Source organism: Fundulus heteroclitus, unplaced genomic scaffold, assembly GCF_011125445.2.
Source record: "Fundulus heteroclitus isolate FHET01 unplaced genomic scaffold, MU-UCD_Fhet_4.1 scaffold_107, whole genome shotgun sequence".
NCBI classification, from domain to species: Eukaryota; Metazoa; Chordata; class Actinopteri; order Cyprinodontiformes; family Fundulidae; genus Fundulus; species Fundulus heteroclitus.
The window spans coordinates 672,892-693,970 of NW_023396520.1; the positions used below are offsets into that span (position 1 = coordinate 672,892).

Consider the following 21,079-nt stretch of genomic DNA (forward strand, 5'->3'; position numbering starts at 1 on the left):
TCAGAGATCATCAAGAAAAACATTAATAATGCTCGTGTCTTATTTTCCACAGTCGACAGATTAACAAATCCTCCTGTGTCATTGGCTTCCGAACTCCAATCCACCAGGGCCTGCAATGAATTTGCTAACTTCTTTACTGAAAAAAATTCTAAAAATTAGAGGATCAATTTGTACATCCATACCAACTCTAGAACCAAAGCTGTATCCAACTGGGACTTATCCTGACAAAATGTCACAATTCAGCCAAATAAACTCCAAAAGCTTACAGGAGATCATTCAGCAGCTAAGCTCCTTCTCCTGCTGCCTTGATGTTCTACCCACAGTTTTCCTTAAGAAGGTTTTATCTTTCATAGCGTCTGATTTGACTCAGATAATAAACGCGTCCCTTCAGTCAGGTGTTTTCCCCCAGTCACTAAAAACAGCAATTCTCAAACCATTGCTGAAAAAGAACAATTTAGACAAACTACTACTCCAGAACTACAGGCCCATCTCAAACCTCCCCTTTATCAGTAAGATTATTGAAAAAGCTGTGTTTCAACAATTAAACACCTTCTTAACAACGACTAAGCGCTTTGACGTTTTCCAGTCAGGTTTCCGTGCTCACCACAGTACAGAGACCGCCCTTATCAAGATGTTTAATGACATCCATATAAATACAGACTATGGAAGAACCACCGTATTGGTTCTATTGGACTTCAGTGCAGCATTTGGTACTGTCGATCACTCCATCCTGTTAGAACGCCTGGAGAACTGGGTCGGCCTCTCTGGTACAGCTCTCCACTGGTTTAAATCCTACTTAAAGGACAGGGACTTTTTTGTATCAATAGGTAACTTTACATCAGAGATTACAAAAATCACATGCGGGGTTCCCCAAGGGTCCATTCTAGGTCCCCTTTTTTTCAATATCTACATGCTCCCTCTTGCTCAGATCATAAAAAACAACAACATCAGCTACCATAACTATGCAGACGACACACAGCTTTACATCACCATGTCACCAGGTGACTATGAACCAGTTCAGGCACTAAGTAAATGTTTAGAAGAAATTAATACGTGGATGTGCCAACATTTTCTTCAGTTGAATAAAAACAAAACAGAAGTAATAATATTTGGACCAATAGAGGAGCACACAGCTTCAGTCGCTTCAGCTAAAAAAACACTGATCAGGCCCGAAATCTGGGCGTTGTGATGGACTCAGACCTGAACCTCCAAAAGTCTCTAAAGACAGTTACAAGGTCGGCTTTCTATCACCTGAAGAACATTTCCAGGATTAAAGGACTAATGTCTCAGCAGGATCTGGAAAAACTAATACATGTGTTTATTTTTAGTCGAATTGATTACTCCAACGGTGTTTTCACAGGTCTGCCTAAAAAGTGGATCAGACAGCTGCAGCTGATCCAGAACGCTGCTGCTCGCGTCCTCGCTAAGACCAAGAAAGTAGAGCACATCACCCCAGTTCTAAAGTCCTTACACTGGCTCCCTGTATCTCAGAGAATAGACTTTAAAATCCTTCTGTTAGTTTATAAATCTCTGAATGGTCTAGCACCTAAGTACATCACAGACTTGTTATCAGTGTATCAACCCTCCAGACCATTAAGATCTTCTGGCTCCAGCTTGCTCTGCATACCCAGAATCAGAACCAAACACGGAGAAGCAGCATTTAGTTCCTATGTTCCACTTATCTGGAACAAACTTCCAGAAAACTGTAAAGGTGCGGAAAGCCTGAGTTCCTTTAAATCAAGATTAAAAACACATTTGTTTAGGATTGCCTTCAACTGTTCTAGTTAACTGAAACACCACTAGTGTTTTTTTATGTTCTATTTTCTATCTACATTTTATTCCTAATTGCTTTTATTCTGTTTTATTTTTGCATTATATTAATCATGTAAAGCACTTTGCATTGTCTTTGTACTGAATTGCGCAATATAAATAAATTTGCCTTGCCTACCTGTATGCGCAGTTAACACCTTGAGTCCGCACAGACCTCCGCGGAGTAAAGTACACCCGAGTATGTGGGGGCCTTTACATGAATGCACTTCTAGTTTCGACATTACAGTCCAGCAGTCTTGTAGACTGCTCAGTGGTCCTATCAGGTAGTGACACAGTATACCGTAATGCTCCAAATATCCATTGAGCAGAGCGGCTTCGTTGCTCACCAAAGTCGTAATTACATATTTGAATAAATTTTTGAGCACATTGTACTACATAGAATTCGGTCAGTAAGCACAACTTTAATCATATATAAGGCACACCAGATTATAAAGAGCACCATCAATTTTTGAGAAAATTTAAGGATTTTTAAGTGCACCTTATATTTTGAAAAATATGGTAGTTTTGGCAAAAGTTTGTACTTATGAGAATGAATTTGTGCCACATTTTCTTCAACAAAGCTTTCATTATTTTTGGCGTCCTGAAATACTGAATGATTACCTTCCATTTAAATCCTCTACATGAATATATGGAATTTACCAGCTGGTCATTAGTTAAAAATATATAAATCCCTGTTATCTGGTGGGATTTCTATTTGAAGCTCAGCCCTTAATTTAATTTTTATATGTAGTGGAGTATTTTCAGTTATGGTAAGAAAACCCCTTAATAGACCGTCAGCATAAACTGGTCAATTGGGGTTGATTCCACAACTTTTTTTTCCAAATCACACCATTTCTGCAAAACGTACTATTGACATTCCAGTTTGCCTACCGGCGGAACAGCTCCACTGAGGATGCCATCTCCTCTGCTCTTCACCTGAGCCTGGCACACCTGGAGGAGAAGAACATGCACGTGCGGATGCTGTTCCTGGACTTCAGGACTATCATCCCACAGCATCTGGTGGGAAAACTGGAACATCTGTGCTTCAGCACACCCCTTTGCAACTGGCTGCTAGACTTCCTCACAAACAGACCTCAGTCAGTCCGAGTCGGACAGAACACCTCTGATGTCATCACCCTCAGCACGGCTCCCCTGAGGGCTGCGTCCTGAGCCCACTGCTGTTCACCCTGATGACACACGACTGCATCCCCAGGTTGACCACCAATCACATCGTGAAGTTTGCTGACGACACAACGGTGGTGGGCCTGATCAGAGACACAATGACCAGGACTACAGAGAGGAGGTGGAGCCGCTGGTGGGCTGGTGCAGAGAAAACAGCCTGATCCTGAACGTGGAGAAGACGAAGGAGATCATCGTCGACTTCAGGAAGAACCGGCCTCACCACGCTCCACTGCTCATCAACAGCTCAGCTGTGGAGGTGGTCAGCAGCACCAAGTTCCTGGGGGTGCACGTCACGGACAACCTCAGCTGGTCTATGAACACCACGTCACTGGTGAACAGGGCACAGAAGCGCTTGTAGTTCCTGAGGGGAATGAGGAGAGCCCACCTGCTCCCGCCCATCCTCACGACCTTCTACAGAAGCACCATAGAGAGCATTCTGACCAGCTGTGTCTCTGTGTGGTGTGGAGGCTGCAGTGCCTCCGACTGGAAGAACGTGAGGAGAGTGGTGAGGACAGCAGAAGGGATCATCAGGGCTCCTCTTCCCTCCATAAAAGACATTTCATCTCAGCGCTGCGTGTCCCGAGCCCGTAACATCATCAGGGACCCCTCACACCCCACCATGGACTGTTCTCCCTGCTGCCCTCTGGGAAGAGGTTCCGCAGCATCCGCTGCAGGTCCACCAGGTTCTGCAAAAGCTTTTTCCTTGCTACCATCAGACTGTTGAACTGCTGCTGAACTACTGAACTATAACCCATAAACTCTGCACAACATTCGCATATTTGCACTTTTTGCATCATTGCATCTCCATCTAGCATTACAAATGCTGCCAAACTCTCAGTTTTTAAATGCATTCTTGCACAAATGCCCTTTGCACAATCAAATTCTGTACATACAAATGTTTAAAAAAAATACTCACCTTTACACTGTGACTTTCTCCTGCATTGTTCACATGTCAATTGCTTTACTTTTAAATTCAGTGCTGCACCTTATACTGTATTTTAAATCTACTGTAAATTACAAGCTGTATTCTTGCACAAATGCCCTTGCACAATCAATTCTGCACATACAAATGTTTTTAAAAAAATACTCACCTGTACACTCTGACTTCTCCTGCATTATCTACATTTAAAATGTTTACTTTTAAATCACTGCTGCACCTTATACTGTAATTTCATTTTACTGCAATTTACAAGCTGTATGCAACAAAATTTTGTTCTGTACGCACTCTGTGCATATAAAATGACAAGTAAGTTGTCTAAGTCTCAATCTAAACTACGCTTTCAGTTGTTCAAATGTTTTAAGGAAGCAGATAAAATTTTCAATCTATAGTCAATCCATTTTTTTAACTTGCATCTTTGGAAGTTCAAAGTTCACTTTCTTCCAAATTTCTAATCTACTTTTTTGTCCAGTTGCTCACTTGAATTTACAATTTTAAGGTTGGATTATGTGATGTTCTTTTGACCAGCTAGACATAACCTAAAAGAAAGCAATTCACCTGATTTCAGTTTGGCAAATAAAAAAAGAATTCCTTGTGCAAAGGAAAATATCTGAGGCTAGCACCATATATTTAGCAGAACAGGTAAAACTAAATTTCATCAGTTAGACTTAAGACATGTAGCAGACTTTCTCATATAATAAGAAAATCCACTGCTAAAAGTTTACTTTGTCATCACTGTCTCAACCAAAAGTGCCTATGTTGTTATACAGGATTAGATTCCCAGCATGTTGCACAACCTTTTATAACCTCAATAAGGTGTGACAAATAATTTTAGTAAAAACATCTATTGCTGGTGTAATATTTGCAAAACTATTGCCTAGCAAGCCAACATCTAAAATGACTCCTGGCTGACACAATCTTCATAAATTGGGCTCTGCATGCCACCACATTGGATTTGAAATTAAACAACTACAATGTAATTGAAGTGCAGACTTTAAGGTTTAATACAAGGGGTTAAACAAGAATATATGATTAAACATGTAAGCCATTTTTAAGCTAGCTATTTTTATACAAACACTCCTCATTTCAGGGGCTCGAAAGTAATTGGACAAATAAACATAACCCTAAGTAAAATGTTACTTTTCAATATTTTGTTGAGAACAAATAGAGGCATTGGGGCGTTGGCGCGAAGATCCAAACCTTTCTTTCATGAGATGGTAAGAGGATTATTTTCCAGCACTTTTAAAATGCAATTGCTTCAAAACGCTTGCAATCTTTAAAAATTTAAACACCATTTAAAAAGTACTGCAAGAAATTTCAAAATAAAAAAATTTGCAAAACTGTAACCTACCAGGTAGTAATAAGTAAAAGTCTATAGAGAATGAATTATATTCAGTCCTTAAAGCAAATTAAACAGGATTCGCAAATACAGAACAGTGACTGAAGTTAAATTAAAATTTAATTAAATTTTTCAGCTGATATACGAGCACTCCTGTTGGGAGGAGGGGGCTGATGATTTTCACCTGGAAACACAACTCCTCCTGTCAGGGGTGGACAAAGGCTATCCAGTATTCAATGCTGAATGATAGCCGCATGTGTGCTTAAAGCGTCTGACTTCTATCTAGTGTGAAGCCTTACATTTGGTTGGTCGACTTCGTGGAGGACCATTAAAATAAAATAAAAAATATATAATAAAATAAAAAAGGGGTCGGGAAGCAGAGAAGTCCATTAATGAGTTAAAGGCTGTTTTCAGGGCCAATTTCTCCCCACGGGGGAAAGTTGCATTTCATGCTGAAAAAGTATGGGCCCGAAAGCAGGTCATGCATAAATAACTGGATTAAACATGCAGATTTCCTACAAAGGGGTTCATTTAATATTGCAGTACTGCTACTAAATAATAAAAATAAAATAAAAGAAAGGAAAAGTTTAAGAAAAAAACGCAAATGGAACTAAAAGAGGCACAGCGTTGAGCGGGGTAAACGTTTTTCTTAGGGATCGACCAGTTACACTCCGTCATGAATAACTGCATTATCGATTGCTAAAATCGACGTATAACTTTAAAAAGGAATAAGGGTCCAAGTGTCTGCGAGATAAAGAGATGTATCCTTACGGAGCTAAGCATAAATGTTATGGGAATATTATTTTGAAGTCACTATGGCCTCACGCCACTCGGACATGTGAGCACGGGCCTGCTACTGTGCTCACATGTCATCATGTAGCTACTGTGCGGGATGATGATTGTCTAGGGTAGACGGTCTTTGTTTTGTCTCATGCCAAGGCCACTGTCGAGTATTAGGGAGAGCCGAAAGCGAGGAGGGGAAGAAACAGGCAGACGTAGACTGCAGCGGGACCGTGGGGTGCATTTACTTTCCATCTATGTGATCTCTGCTCTGTTTCTCAATAAAAGTGCTGGAACTTCATCACTCCTCCGTTTCCTTATTCAATAACTCTAGGACGCCAGTTATTGTTTAGAATTCTGACCACAGTCACCAAAAACTGGGTTTCCTCCTTTGTGATGCTTTGTCAGGCCTTTACTGCAGCTGTCTTCAGTTGTTGCTTGTTTGTGGGTCTTTCTGCCTTAAGTTTTGTGTTAAGCAAAACTGAGTAAACTGCATGGTCGATTGGGTTGAGATCTGGTTATTGACTCGGCCATTGCAGAATATTCCACTTCTTTACTTTGAAGAACTCCTGGGTTGCTTTTGCAGTAGGTTTTGGATCATTGTCCATCTGTACTGTGAAGCGCCCGTCCAATCAAATTCGCTGCATTTGGATGAATCTGAGCAGAAAGGACATCCCTATACAATTCAGAATTCATCCGGCTGCTTCTGACTTTTGTCACATCATCAAACACAAGTGACCTAGTGCCATTGGAAACCATGCATCACAGTGCCTCCACCATGTTTTACAGAAGATGTGGTGTGCTTTGGATGATGCGCTGTTCCAATTCTTCTCGAAACATTCTTTTTCCCATCATTCTGGTATACAATGCTGTTCCAGAACTGGGCTGGCTTCTTCAGGCGTCTTTTGTCAAGTCAATTTTGGCCTTTCTGTTTTCAAGGCTGATTAATGGCTTGCATCTTGTAGTGAATCCTTTGTATTCGATCCGATCCAATCCAATCTCAAATTAGATTGCTGGTAGTAAAAATCTTTTTTAGCTTTTAGCTGAATTTCATGTAGTTATGCAACATATTTGATACATACTAGTATCAAATTAACATTTAACTGCAAATTAATAAATTAATGACAGTTAATGGCAGCTGTAAGGACCAAACCCTTTTCCTGAATGTTGAGACAATTGTTTTCACAAACATTTTGTGGGGCAGAATACCCAAACAGATCCAGGGTAGAAAATAGAGGACACCAGAGATTATCTACAGCTGCTATTTCTATTCAATTCAATTCAAAAATGCTTTATTAAGCAAAAATGGAAAATAAATTTGGACATTAACCTGGTGTATTATTAAAAATATGACATTAAAAATTCGCCTCCTGAACTGGAGTGTGAAGGCTCCTGTGATGCATGTTGTGTCCATGCTTATGACCACTAGGTGGAGCATGGCGCTTTGTTATGTTTTTGTCCTGCTGAGAACTCAGACCAGAAGAAGAACTAATAGACAGACTAACACGTTGTTAAGCTAAAGTCTCCGTGGACTCATGTCCACTCAAGTAATGCCGGCTCAATTTAAAAAAAAATATCGATCTTTGGTTATATGAATAGATTTTTAGGAATTAATATGAGAATCGATTCATAATTGGAAAATCGATTTTTAAACACAGCCCTAACGCACACTACATGACAGAATGATGGCTTGTGGAACAACCAATAGATAAGGTGATACCCCCGGAACTTGAGGGTAAGAGGGGGCTGAGAGCAGAACCACAACAAATCCCTGATCTTCGGTGCGAAGGGCAGAGTTTTTACAGGCCTGCAGCTCTTACAGAGATCATATTTTTTAACCCTTTTCTGAATATATAATGTATCGACTACTGTCAGGATGTAAAGACCATTTTATCCAGTATAACACAAAAAATTCTGAACAGGATTACCAACTATAGCTTTAATTTGAGGTATATTAAATGATTTTCAGGTCAATTTATGGCACAAGTAACTCCATGACTTTTCAATCTCCTGATTCAAAGTGGTCTTTGAATTCTATACCACAGATGGAAACTGTTTAACTTTGCATCCGTGCATTATTGCCAGCAGTCTTCAGCGGTTACTAAACCTGGAAGTTACAGGTTTGTTTTGACCGATCTGCAACACCGACGGGGAGGAGGTGGTGTGTTTGGCTCAGCTCTTCTACTACGTCAGGATAGCGGCAAGACCAGTTAAATAGCAGCATTGGAGGAATCCTTAGAACCTGCGCAGCTTTCTGACCTATCTAAAATTTTAGCTTCATCTAAACCTTCTACCTGTATGTTAGACCCAATCCCAACCAAGTTGTTTAAGGAGGTATTCCCTCTGATCAGTGGTCCTATTTTAGACATGATTAATCTATCCTTAGTAAATGGATATGTACCACAGGTTTTGAAAGTAGCTGTTATTAAACCTTTACTTAAGAAACCTTCTCTTGATCAAGACGAGTTAGTAAATTACAGACCTATATCTAATCTTCTTTTCTTATCTAAAATTCTTGAGAAAGTAGTTGCTAATCAACTTTGTGAACATTTACAAAGTAATGACCTACTTGAGGAGTTTCAGTCAGGCTTCAGAGCTCATCATAGCACTGAAACAGCTCTGGTGAAGGTCACTAATAATATTCTAATGGCCTCAGATAATGGACTTGTGTCTATACTTGTCCTGTTAGATCTCAGTGCTGCGTTTGATACAGTTGATCACAATATTCTCCTACAAAGACTTGAACATACTGTAGGGATTAAGGGGAAAGCATTAGGCTGGTTTAAATCTTATCTGTCAGACAGATTCCAATTTGTTCATGTTAATAATAAATCTTCCTCAAACTCTAGGGTCACTTGTGGAGTACCACAGGGTTCAGTCCTTGGACCAATTCTATTTACTATATATATGCTTCCGATTGGCAAAATTATCAGACAGCATGGGATTAATTTCCACTGTTATGCTGATGATACTCAGCTATATTTATCCATAAATCCTGATGAATCCAATCAATTACTTCGACTGCAGTCATGTCTTGATGACATCAAAAGCTGGATGACTTTAAATTTCCTGCATCTAAATTCTGACAAGACCGAAGTTGTAATCTTTGGGCCAGAGTCCTCAAAAAATAAACTTCTTAACCAATCACTTAATCTGGGTGGCATTAACCTGGCCTCTGGTAATAAAGTAAAAAAATCTTGGTGTTATTTTTGACCAAGACATGTCATTTAAATCCCATATTAAACAGGTTTCAAGAGTTTCCTTTTTTCACCTCCGGAATATCGCCAAAATTAGAAACATTCTGTCCAGGAGTGATGCTGAAAAACTGGTCCATGCATTTGTTACTTCAAGGCTGGACTATTGTAATTCTTTACTATCAGGAAGTCCACAAATTGCAGTTCAAACCCTTCAGCTGATCCAAAATGCTGCAGCAAGAGTTCTGATGAAAATCAACAAGAGGGATCATATTTCTCCAATTTTAGCTTCCCTTCATTGGCTTCCTGTTAAATCAAGAATAGAATTTAAAATTCTTCTTCTAACGTATAAAGCCCTTAATAATCAAACTCCATCATATATCAGAGCTCTGATTACCCCGTATGTTCCTAACAGAGCACTTCGCTCTCAGACTGCAGGTCTGCTGGTGGTTCCTAGAGTCTCTAAAAGTAGAATGGGAGGCAGATCCTTTAGCTATCAGGCTCCTCTCCTGTGGAACCAACTCCCAGTTTTGGTCCGTGAGGCAGACACCCTGTCTACTTTTAAGACTAGGCTTAAAACTTTTCTTTTTGACAAAAATTATAACTAGTGGCTCATGTTACTCTCAGCTACCTTTATAGTTTTACTGCTATAGGCTTAGGCTACTGGAGTATATCAGGATCTAATTTTCTCACTCTATTGAGTTCTACTGTTCTTAAATTATGCATTATGTGTTGTCATTTCTGCTTTAACTTTCTGTTCTCTCTCTTTTCTCTTCATAGTAGGTACACCTGGTCTGGCGTTCTGTTAACTGTGACATCATCCAGAGAAGACGGCTCACCCGCTACTACCATCTAATGTAGAACAGATTACTAGATCAATGTGTGCTTCTGTGCTTTTTTGTTTCTCTTGTTGTGTCTCTGTTCTGTCTTCTGTAACCCCAGTCGGTTGAGGCAGATGACCGTTCATACTGAGCCCGGTTCTGCCGGAGATTTTCCTTCCCGTTAATGGGTGGTTTTTCTTCCCACTGTCGCTTCATGCTTGCTCAGTATGAGGGATTGCAGCAAAGCCATGTACAATGCAGATGACTCTTCCTGTGGCTCTACGCTTCCCCAGGAGTGAATGCTGCTTGTCGGGACTTTGATGCAATCAACTGGTTTCCTTATATAGGACATTTTTGACCAATCTGTATAATCTGACCCAATCTGTATAATATGATTGAGCTTGACTTTGTAAAGTGCCTTGAGATGACATGTTTCATGATTTGGCGCTATATAAATAAAATTGAATTGAATTGAATTGAATACCTATTGCTGCATTAAACCTTTTTACGCCATCATGATACACTGAAATCAGGGACATTTCCAGGGACAGGTCAGCCAAAACCGGGACATGGGCACGTCTGGTCACCCTTGCTTCCTCGCTGCAAGTCGGAATCCTAACAGTTGCTTCTCTGATGCTTCACATCGACAAAAAACTCGCTTGCCAATTCTGATTTGCTTGTCCATTTTATGTGGTATTGAAACCCCTCCCATTGGGAGTGATTCCAGATGAATGTGTTGAAGCCATTTGGAGCTCGGCGGAGCTACATCCATTTGGCAAGAGTCAGCTTAGAGTTCTCCTACGGTTCCCCAGTTTTGCATAATTTGTTGTTATTTACAACTTTTAACTTTTTGTTCTCTTCATAGTAGGTACACTTGGTCTGGCATTCTGTTAGCTGTGACCATCCAGGGAGGCAGATCATCTGCCATTACCCTTTGACATAGAAAGGATTCCTGGATTAATGTGTGGTTCTGTGCTTTTTGTTTCTGTGCTCTGTCTTCTCTAACCCCCAGTCGGTCGTGGCAGATGGCCGTTCACACCGAGCATGGTCCTGCTGGAGGTTTTCCTCTCCACTGTTGCTTCATGCATGCTCAGTATGAGGGATAGCTGCAAAGCCATTGACAATGCAGATGACTGTCTATTGTGACTCTATGCTCTTTCAGGAAGAGTGAATGCTGCTTGTCAAGACTAGATGCTGAGTTTCCTTAGATAGGAAACTTTTGACCAATCTGTCTGTATGATTTGATTGAATTTGACTTTGGAATGTGCCTTGAGATGGATGACATGAGAACTGGCGCTATATAAATAAAACTAAATTATATTATTCATATAGGAATTCCATTCTAAATGCAATTCATAATGGTTTTAAAAAGATCTTAGGTCTTAAGTTAAATTTACAAAAACTTGCAGAACCCTTTGAACTTTCTCAATGAAGTAAACAGGCTTTGTTTGTAATACAATCTTTTTTACTGCCTTTTCTAAATACAAAGTAATGTGTTTGTCATGTGCTAAACAAGAGAAGAACAAGCACAACAATATTTTATTTCTAAAAGTTAATGATGTCCTTCAGTTGCCCATGCAAACTGAGCATCCCTTAACTTGTTTAAGACTGCTAGTTTGATAGGTTCCTTGTAATTAAGGTATCAAAAACTTTGACAAAATATTTATTGATAAACATTTGACAAGCTGTATTCCCCCTAATTTACACAGAGTCCATGCCCGCACAGCCCCACCATTCACACCAGTCCTAATTGACAGTAGAAGCGCTCCACCCAGCTACAGATCCCAGAGGTTCTCCAAGAAACGTACACCAATCGCACAATAAAAGAGCCAGTGATAAATGCGGAAATCAGACCAAAAAAAACTTGTTCTGTGGAAGTTAAAACAGTAAAAACTCTATTTTACACTTTTTGTTTTTCTACATCCAGACATTTTCACATGTTCTCAAACGGGTGAGTGCAGAGAAGCTCTATTTGTTGCTTATTTTACTGCCTTTAATTTTTAATTGTTAGGTTTTGATTACCTAACTTAATGTAGATGACATGTTTCATGATTTGGCGCTATATAAATAAAATTGAATTGAATACAGCCCAGTAATTGATGTTATGTATACAATTGCTAATACAACAACAACAAAAAATAAAAATTTGATAGGTCCACTGGATGGGGTCTTCTTTGTTGAAACGTTTTGTCTCTTCTCTGAGAGACTTCTTTAGATTTTACCTGATTTTTTTTTCAGGTAAGATCAGCTTCATAAGCAGCTTTTGCATAGTGGTTTACCAACTTTAAGTGTAACAATACTGGTTACACTTATAACCAAACTGGTTATTCACATGCAAAAAAGGACCATGAGGCTACCAACTAATTGTTAGTGCTCAGATAATCAGTTATTTTTCCAGGAGTCATGCTCTCAATAACAATTGGACCTGGAGGCCTCCATCCGCTTATTGATGAGCAGTTTTTTCTTCACAAAAATGAACATCTTCATCCCTGAGTGAGTGAGTGTAATCCATTGAGCCTATCAAAAGGATGGCCCAGCACATGAGAGCAACATCATCAGACCAAGATTGTGCAGTCTACACTCATCTGCAGGCCAGCTGCCTTTAGTGAATTATTTTTCAAATTCAAATGTTGTGATCGTTCAATTTCCTGTTGGCGCAGCGTGATCTGTGTATACTGACTAAGGCCGGGCTACGGTGTCCGCCAAAAAAAGAATCAGGTCTAATTTTAGCAGATGACCAACCACACGGCACCGTCCTACGCAACCCGACGGAGGCTGTGTAAATGCTCTCATTGATCATGATCAGGGGTATTTAAAATGGAGTTCCCACCAGAGTAGAGACAGACGGTGTGTAAATAAGAGGTTAGATTCCATGACATCATGTTCTCAATTATACACTAACAAAGATAATTACCCCAACAATAGATGAAATGTATTTATTAAGATTAGTTGATTTCCTTTGTTTCTGAACAGTTTTAAATGCATTCCTATCTGAGAATATGACCTACCTAACTGTTAAATCAACTTTGACCAGCAGGGGGCCAGGATCCAAAGCATCATAGGGCTTCATATCACCATCACTAACACATAACAAAGCCCTTCAAACAAACCACCATTCTCCATCAGCTTACCTTGCCATCAAATTTAGAGTATTCATTGAAGGGATTGTTGAGCTGCTGTGGACACTGTTCCAGCCGCAGTGATAATGTGGATTTGGCCCCTTTTGTTCGTGGCCTGTCTTTGTAGTCTCTTTTTTCAAACAGAGAACCCAAATCCTCCGCTGGACAAAGAGCAAGAAAGCAACAAAATACAGAACGTATCAAACACAAAACGCAAATTCCATGTAGAAAGAGCTCAGATCGAGATTCAAATCCAAACATCAGTGCTAACAAACGGGCTAACGTGTAGCCACAAGTCAGATTTACTTAAATATTTCAACATTAGAAGTAGAAAAACGTCAGGGACCATACCAGAATGGGAAGTTGTCCTTTCCTTCCACTGAACATTTTTACATTTGATTTGGTTTTGCCTTTCTTTTCTTAGTCTTTCAAGTCTTTGTGCTGCAAAGAGATAACACAATTTACATTTTTGTATCAAGCAAGTCATTTCCAGTTTAAAAAAATCTGTTGAATAATAAAATGTATTGTTCATGAAAATCCCATCATGACATCATTTTGTACAGTTATACCACATTATTTACATTTATGCATGTTTATTTTCAAATACATAGCACATTATCCAGTTATGTAACAATTATAAATGAAAAAAAGCTAATTTAACAAATAAAAACAGCTCCAAAGAAAGCAGATTGGTAAATTATTTTAATAAAAAAATAATAACTTGAATACCATTTGGAATATTGTACCTAATTATCCAAACTCTGAGAAAGAACATACAAAAAAAAAAAAAACACATAAAAATTTAAGGGGTAGGAACCCCTGGTTGATTTGTAATAACCAATAACCCTCCTGACGAAGCAAGGGAAACCAGTTTTATACAGCCAGTATATAATGGGCATAATACAGCATATTAATACTGGAAAACATCCATCCAAATATGAATTATAGAGAAGAACAGCAATGTTTTGCTTTGGGGAATACACACACAACAAAATTCTTTTCCAAGAATAAACTAACAAAACATTGGACTTTCTTTTCTTTTTTTTTCTTTTTTTTTACTATGGTATTGGTTTACCCACTCATCTTACCAGCAGCACCAGACTTTTCACAGCTTCCCTGTTGGAATCCTGATGAGACAGCCACCACAAGTCAGTATTTAAATCTAAATGCCAAATTTTAGAGGACTGTAGAATTCTACCCCATTCCCAGAATCCTTAGTTTCACACCACCAAACATTTCACAGATGTCAAGAGAGCCAAAAGGAATCATGATCTCTACCTTTGGACTCCCTCATAGCAAAACTATATTCACCTTTCAACGTCAAAAAAACTGTCTGAAAGTCACTTAAAACAGATTTACATGCTGACAATCTGATTAGGGCTCACTAAATGCAGATTTCTGTAGCATGTGAAATCAGAGATGCACCGATCATTCAGGGACGAAACAGACCCATTTGAATTCTGGTAAAACTACACCGGTAGATCAGTCAGGGTTTGATCCTGTCAAAGTCAAAATTACTTTGAAGTCATGAGGATTTATCTTACAATGCTTTGCACATCATTTGAACTTTTGTCATGATACAAACTCAAACTTCTGTATATTTTATTGGGGTTGACTGTTTATAATTTTGAAGGAAAAATGTTGGAACTAAAATCTTATTTTGCTTCAAGTCTTTTGGATGTCTCTACAAGTTCTGCAAACCTAGAAACTAACGTTTTTGCTCATTTGTCTTTGCAGAATAGCTCTCAGTCAGCTTGGATAGGAAGTACCTGTGGAAATGACAGATTACACATTAGAGTAGGGTCTGGACTTTGAATGACCATTCTATCAATAACATACTTTGATCTAAACCCTTTCTTACTTAGGTATTCAAGTAGCTCTAAATTTAGAGACGTCATCCTGCTAGAAGGTGAACCTCTGCCCCAGTTTCTAGTCCATCTATCTTCCAAAAAATCTGACTGGCTTACTTGTCCTAACATCTGAAAATAATCCTCAAAGCATGATATTTTCACATTCTTTTTACATGATGGGGATGATGTATTCCAGGTGATGAAAATTCATAATTTTCATCACCTGGAACTTCCTCCGCCTGTTTAATGTGTCCCTTATGGGGTCATGAGACTAAACATTAAAACTGCATACAGCCACTAAGAAAAATACTTGATACATTATACCTTAACACGGCAGCATTTTTTGAATGGACAAGGTTCTTTCTAGTTACGAGAAAAAAATACTATTAATTACAATATGACAATATTTTAACCTCCTTTATTAGGGAAAAACCAATGAATAAGGGACAATTCAGCCTTTGTTTAGAGAAATATATAATTTTAAAGTGTCACCTGACTATTTGTGAAAACAGTAGACAGGATAATAATTTGTATGAGTGTTACTATCCTTTAGGGACGTATGCTTTTGATTCAGTCATGCAGATATTTTATTTCAATAAAACTGTCTCATGTTTAGTGTGCCACTCTGTGCTTCTATTTCTATCACTTTGCTACTGATAAATAGCATTTTACTACTGAGGGACACATTAAAGATCATTCTAAAACTAATTGTGTTTCAAAACAAACATGGATCTGAAACATACATAACCTAATTTTGTACAGTGTAAACAAGAATCAGATCTAGTCCACCTCACTCTCCTATGAACATCCATGGGTTGGACATAGAAACTGTGGAGAGTTTCAAATACCCGGTTTCAATAATAAACTGGACTGGACTCATAACACCGACGCCCTGTACAAGAAGGGCCAGAGGAGGCTGAGGTCCTTTGGAGTGAGCAGGCCCCTGCTCAACACCTTCTATGACTCTGTGATGGCTTCAGATCTCCTCTATGCCGTCTGTCATCTGCTGGGCCCCAGGCAGCGCAGAACGGGACAGAAAGAGGCTGAATAAGCTGGTGAGAAGGGCCACTTATGTCCAGGGCTGCACTCTGGACTCCATGGATTACATCCATCATGGACAACACCTTTCACCCCCTGCACCAGACTGTAGAGGAGCAGTGTAGCTCCTTAAAGCCCCATTTACACTACCCTTGTTAAACCGATCCATGCCGAGCTCGGTCCGAGCTTGGATCAGTTAACCGAGCCGAGCTTGGTTCTGACGACCGTTTACACACCACGCTATCTCGGATCCTTAGTTTCCTCGCCTCCTAGTGACGATCTGCGGTACTACTGCTCTCAGCGATTGAAGAAGAAAATCAAGCAAATTAAAATGGCGGCGCCCGTAACATTCAGGAAGTTATGCTTGGTTATATTTCGTTGTTTGCGGAGAGTCAGGCGAAGACGACAACTTTTGGTGACTTTACTTGATAGAGTCGGCTTTTGGGAAATGGATAAGACAAAAGAACGTCTAATAAGGATTTACAGACGCAGGAAACAATGACAGACGCTGAGGTTCATCACACTGCTAAGCAGAATCATCACTGGAAACCGTGTGGCACGGTAGGGAAGCTAGTAGTTTTATGAATGTCAGAAATGTCAGCTGGCTGTAAGGAGATGATGCTCATGCGCTCTTTGTTATCTGAGAACCGGGCCAGAAAAAAAAAAGGCCAGGCTCACACATGGAGCTGGGCTGCATTTAGTGCGGTCCCGTTGTGTCTGGTGCGGTCCAGTTCAGTTTGCTTTCCATTTACACTCGATGGTTATCTCGGTTACCGAGCTCGGACTGGTCTCAGCACGGTTAAAAAGGGGTAGTGTAAACGGGGTAATAGTGACAGACTTATACACCCTGTTTGTAAAAAGGAGCGCTACTGCAGGTCATTTATCCCTGCTGCCATTGGACTGTGCAATGCTGCACTATAACTGTAATAACGTGTGCAATAACTAATGTGCAATTCCTATTTAATACCCTGTGCAATAATCCTGTTAAATAAGAGGCTTCAGCTGTTATACCAATCTCACTACCTCACTGTTGTTCTTACCTGGTACCACTTTAATGTACAACGTCAATCCATATGTATATAACTCACCTTAAATGTACATAAGTCATCTTAAATCTCTGCTTTATTTCTTTTTTTCTCTCTCGATCCACCATATATATGTGGACGCACTGTATGTACCTCATGCACCTTTTCCTCCTTTTGGCACCTTCTTTTATATTGAGCCGGTGTGACAAGTGAATTTCTCCATTGTGAGATCAATAAAGTCCATCTTATCTTAACTGACTTTGATATGTTGCTCTCAAACATCAGTGTGGTAGCGTTAGCATAGCTAGCATGTCGTGTCATTCGGTGCCTGCCTTATAGAAAAAAAACACTTCTGAATAACGCTTTTGTGTTTGCCTTGTTGGCTAAAAGAGCAGCATATGTTTTTTTGACCACTTTAAAGTCCATATTTTTGGAGTGATGGACTAGTAACTGAGCAGTGGACCTAAGCAGCTCCTCTAGAGTTCCTATAGGCCTCTGTTTGGCTTTCAACTGTCGGATTAAAAGAGTGCTCCATATGATGTTCAAAACTCCTGATGTATTGTTTTCTTGCCAAACCCTGTTTAAACTTCTATACAACTTTCTCACAGACATGTTGGCTGTATTCCTAGGTCTAAAATAGCTATTTGCTCAAATATCTAATTCTAAAAAATTCTAAAAACCATAAATACTTTTTCTTCTTCTTTAGAGTTGTGCACTACTTTTTGTTGGTCTAACGTCCCAATAAAATAAGTTAAGGTTTGTAGTTTTATCGTGACAAAATTTGCAAAGTTCCAAGCAAGTAAACGTTTTATGAGGGACCATGTTCCTGTGTAACATAACAGCCACTGAAATAATGGTCATTTGTGTAATTCCTCTGTCATAGAAACCAAAACTCCAAATGAGCACTTTCTACATGGCTGAAATGAGTTCAAATTAAACCATGGAGCCATTTGGAACTAGAAACTACTGGACCAACCAAATTTAAACCAGGTATCGGTGCATCTCCCCATCAAACAAACCCACGTCCCAGCTTAAAAAGAGCTTACTCCTTAGATGAATGATTTGAGGATTAGAAAACATTAAGAGTCAATAACATTCAATATCACATGACAAATTTGGTATTCTGACAATTAGGGTAAAAGGTCTTAGACTTCTCCCATGGTATCATAGAAAGTCTATCAGGCCCTCAGGCCAATCATAACAAAGGTAAAAAGATTTGATGTCATTCAGGAAAACAGTTTCAAACATGTTTTAACATTTCTTAAGGATCTAGAATGACTTGGCTACCATTTTCCTCCAGAATATTTAAAAAGTAGTTATCAAGCAAAATCAGGGAAACCTATGATCCATTTCTAATAAATTTTTTTGTGCAGTTAATAACCGAATCAGAATCAGAATCAAGTTTAATCGCCAAGTAGGTTTGCACTTACAAGGAATTTGACTTGGTGTTGATGATGCAGACAAAAAACAACATAACATCATATTTAACACCAATGATAAAATGAGACCTGTCAGCATGTCTGGTTTGGGTGTGGCTCCTTTTTCCTAATTTGTCAATTTGTCAAGAAAACATTTCTATAGACACATAACTTAGAAACAGTCCAATTCTTTTTACCCATTCGATTCAAACACCTCCACCTGGATATCAAAAACAAGCAGAGTAAATCCTGAAGCAGAAAGGGAGTCTGTATGCTGGGACACAGTCTGATCAACATTGGTCTTTATTTTAAATCCATCTGCATTTTAGACTTAGACTTAGACTTTCAGTGTCTTCTTATTTCTTGGCCTTGACAATCTATCCCAGAGATGCTGCCATAATTTCACAGCAAATCTACTAATAGATTTGCACATCTAGTGACTGAAATTTTTGCCCATTCTTCTTTGCTAAACAGATCAAGCTCAGTCAGCTTAGATGGAGGGCATTTGTGAACAGCAGTTTTCAGATGATGCCACAAATTCTTGATTGGGTTTAGGTGTGGACTTTGACTAGGCCATTCTAACAAAAGAACATTTTTTGTTTTAAACGATTGCATTGTAGCAGTGGCTTTTTTTAGGGCCGTTGTCCTGCTGGAAGGTTTCTTCCCAGACTGCCCTACATCTGGCTCCATCCATCTTCCCATCGATTTGGACCATCTTCCCTGTCCCTGTTGAAAAGAAGCACCCCCAGAGCATGATGTTGCCACCACCATATTTGACAGTGGGGATGGTGTGTTCAGAGTGATGTGCAGTGTTTCTTTCTCTGCCACACATAGCGCTTCAGATTTCGACCAAAAAGTTCTGTTTTGGTCTCGTCTGACAAAAGCCCCTTCTCTCACCTTTGCTGTGTCCCCAGCATGGCTTCTGGCAAACTGCTAACAAGTTTTCTTATGGTTTTATTTTAACAATGGCTTTCTTCTTGCCACTCTTCCATAAAGACCACCTTTGTAGTGCAGCCTAATAGTTGTCCTGTGAACAGATTCCCCCACCTGAGCGGTGGATCTCTGCAGTTCATCCAGAGTCACCATGGGCCTCTTGGCTGACTGTCTGATCAGTGCTCTCCTTGTTCGACCAGTAAGTTTAGATGGATGGCCTTTAAACTGTAGGTTTACAATTGTGTCATATGTTTTCCATTTGGTGATGATGGATTGAACAGCGCTCCATGAGATGTTTAAAGCTTGGGAAATATATTTTTTAGCCTAAGCCTGCTTTAAACTTCTCCAAAACTTTATCCATGACCTGTCTGGTGTGTTCCTTGGATTTAAAGCCATAATAAGTCATTTTTGAGTGGCACTCCCCCTTCAGGAACTTTTGAAAATAGCACTGTCGTAAACTCACTCCCCTACTCACAGCTGTGAGTGTGACAACACTGTCACGCTCACAACAGCTAGAGAGATGATCAGAAGGAGGTGTTATAGGCAGGGTTCCACTGGCTCGTTATGGCCACGCACCACACTGCTCCGCTCACTTTTGAGTGTTTCAGGAGCATTTTTTTTCAGGGCCAGCCCGGATATTTGCAGCCCTACTGAGGAGTAAGGCCAAAGCGTGCTGGCTCAAGAGAAGTTTTGAGTGAACGCCCCTCTTTTCAGTGATTGGCTGCGGGGCCAAGATTTTCTCCCAGGAAGTCCAGAAAAACTGAAGAGCGACACTTTAATATTAAGGACCACTATGAACAGAGTGGGTCAAACCGAGATATAATTGGATTATTTTCAGAAGGGTAACAAAAGGAAAGAGGATACTTCAGCTTTCTATACCCAGACGTGCTTGTATCAGATCTGTGGATTTATCAAGGCTTTCTCTAATTTTACACTGAAAGCTATTAAGTTGTTTTCTCTGAAGTGTCCATCCATCTGCCTCTTGCAATTCAAAGCAGCGGATGTTGCTGGTAGCTAGTAATCACGCAACCAAATCATAGAAATATAACTGCAGTTCAAAATCTTTAAAGCTATCAACGTGTTCTCCTTGCTTTCACCATCGATGAGGCAAAAGATCTAATACAAAGCTTTAAATAATAACTACATTCCAAAATCATCAAGGCAAAACAGTGTTCTTTGGCAGCTCTTCGCGCTCTGCAGAGACTCAATCCGGGGAAATGTTTGAAGCTTGTTCGGTGATTAAGCCCAAAAATCAAACCACTAAAAATAATTTGATTGCAGTTAAAACTAATTTTTATTAATATGTGCTTGTATTAGCGAGGTAAAAGATCTTAAAATTTAACTCAGTGGATGAAAAACAGCCAGAGACCAGCAGCATGGTTTTGCATTTGTGGCTGCAATACGAAGCTCGGACACCAGGGAAATCCTGCAAGCTAAACGGCTCCGCCTCTCCACTGCGAACAGAGTGGGTCAAACCGAAATATAATTTTATTATTTTCAAACCATGAACCATGCCTGAAGGGAAAAAAAGAAAAGGGAACCATCAGCTTTCTAAACCCAAACAAGCTGTATGAGATCCGTGGATTTATCGAGGCTTTCTCTCATTTCACACTGAAGGTTTTAGGTTTTAAGTG

At 39.6% G+C, this 21,079-nt stretch overlaps 1 protein-coding gene across 2 annotated transcripts in view; it reads right to left on the reverse strand.

Moving 5' to 3' along the window:
- mapkap1 (MAPK associated protein 1) overlaps positions 1-21,079 on the reverse strand; it is a 99,703-nt gene that overhangs the window by 68,076 nt on the left and 10,548 nt on the right. For both annotated transcript variants that reach the window (XM_036128679.1, XM_036128680.1), the window contains exons 3-4: positions 13,533-13,622; positions 13,194-13,342 (exon numbers count right to left, since the gene is read on the reverse strand). In XM_036128679.1, coding sequence (XP_035984572.1) covers positions 13,194-13,342; positions 13,533-13,622 — 239 coding nt within the window. The remainder of the gene's footprint in view (positions 1-13,193; positions 13,343-13,532; positions 13,623-21,079) is intronic.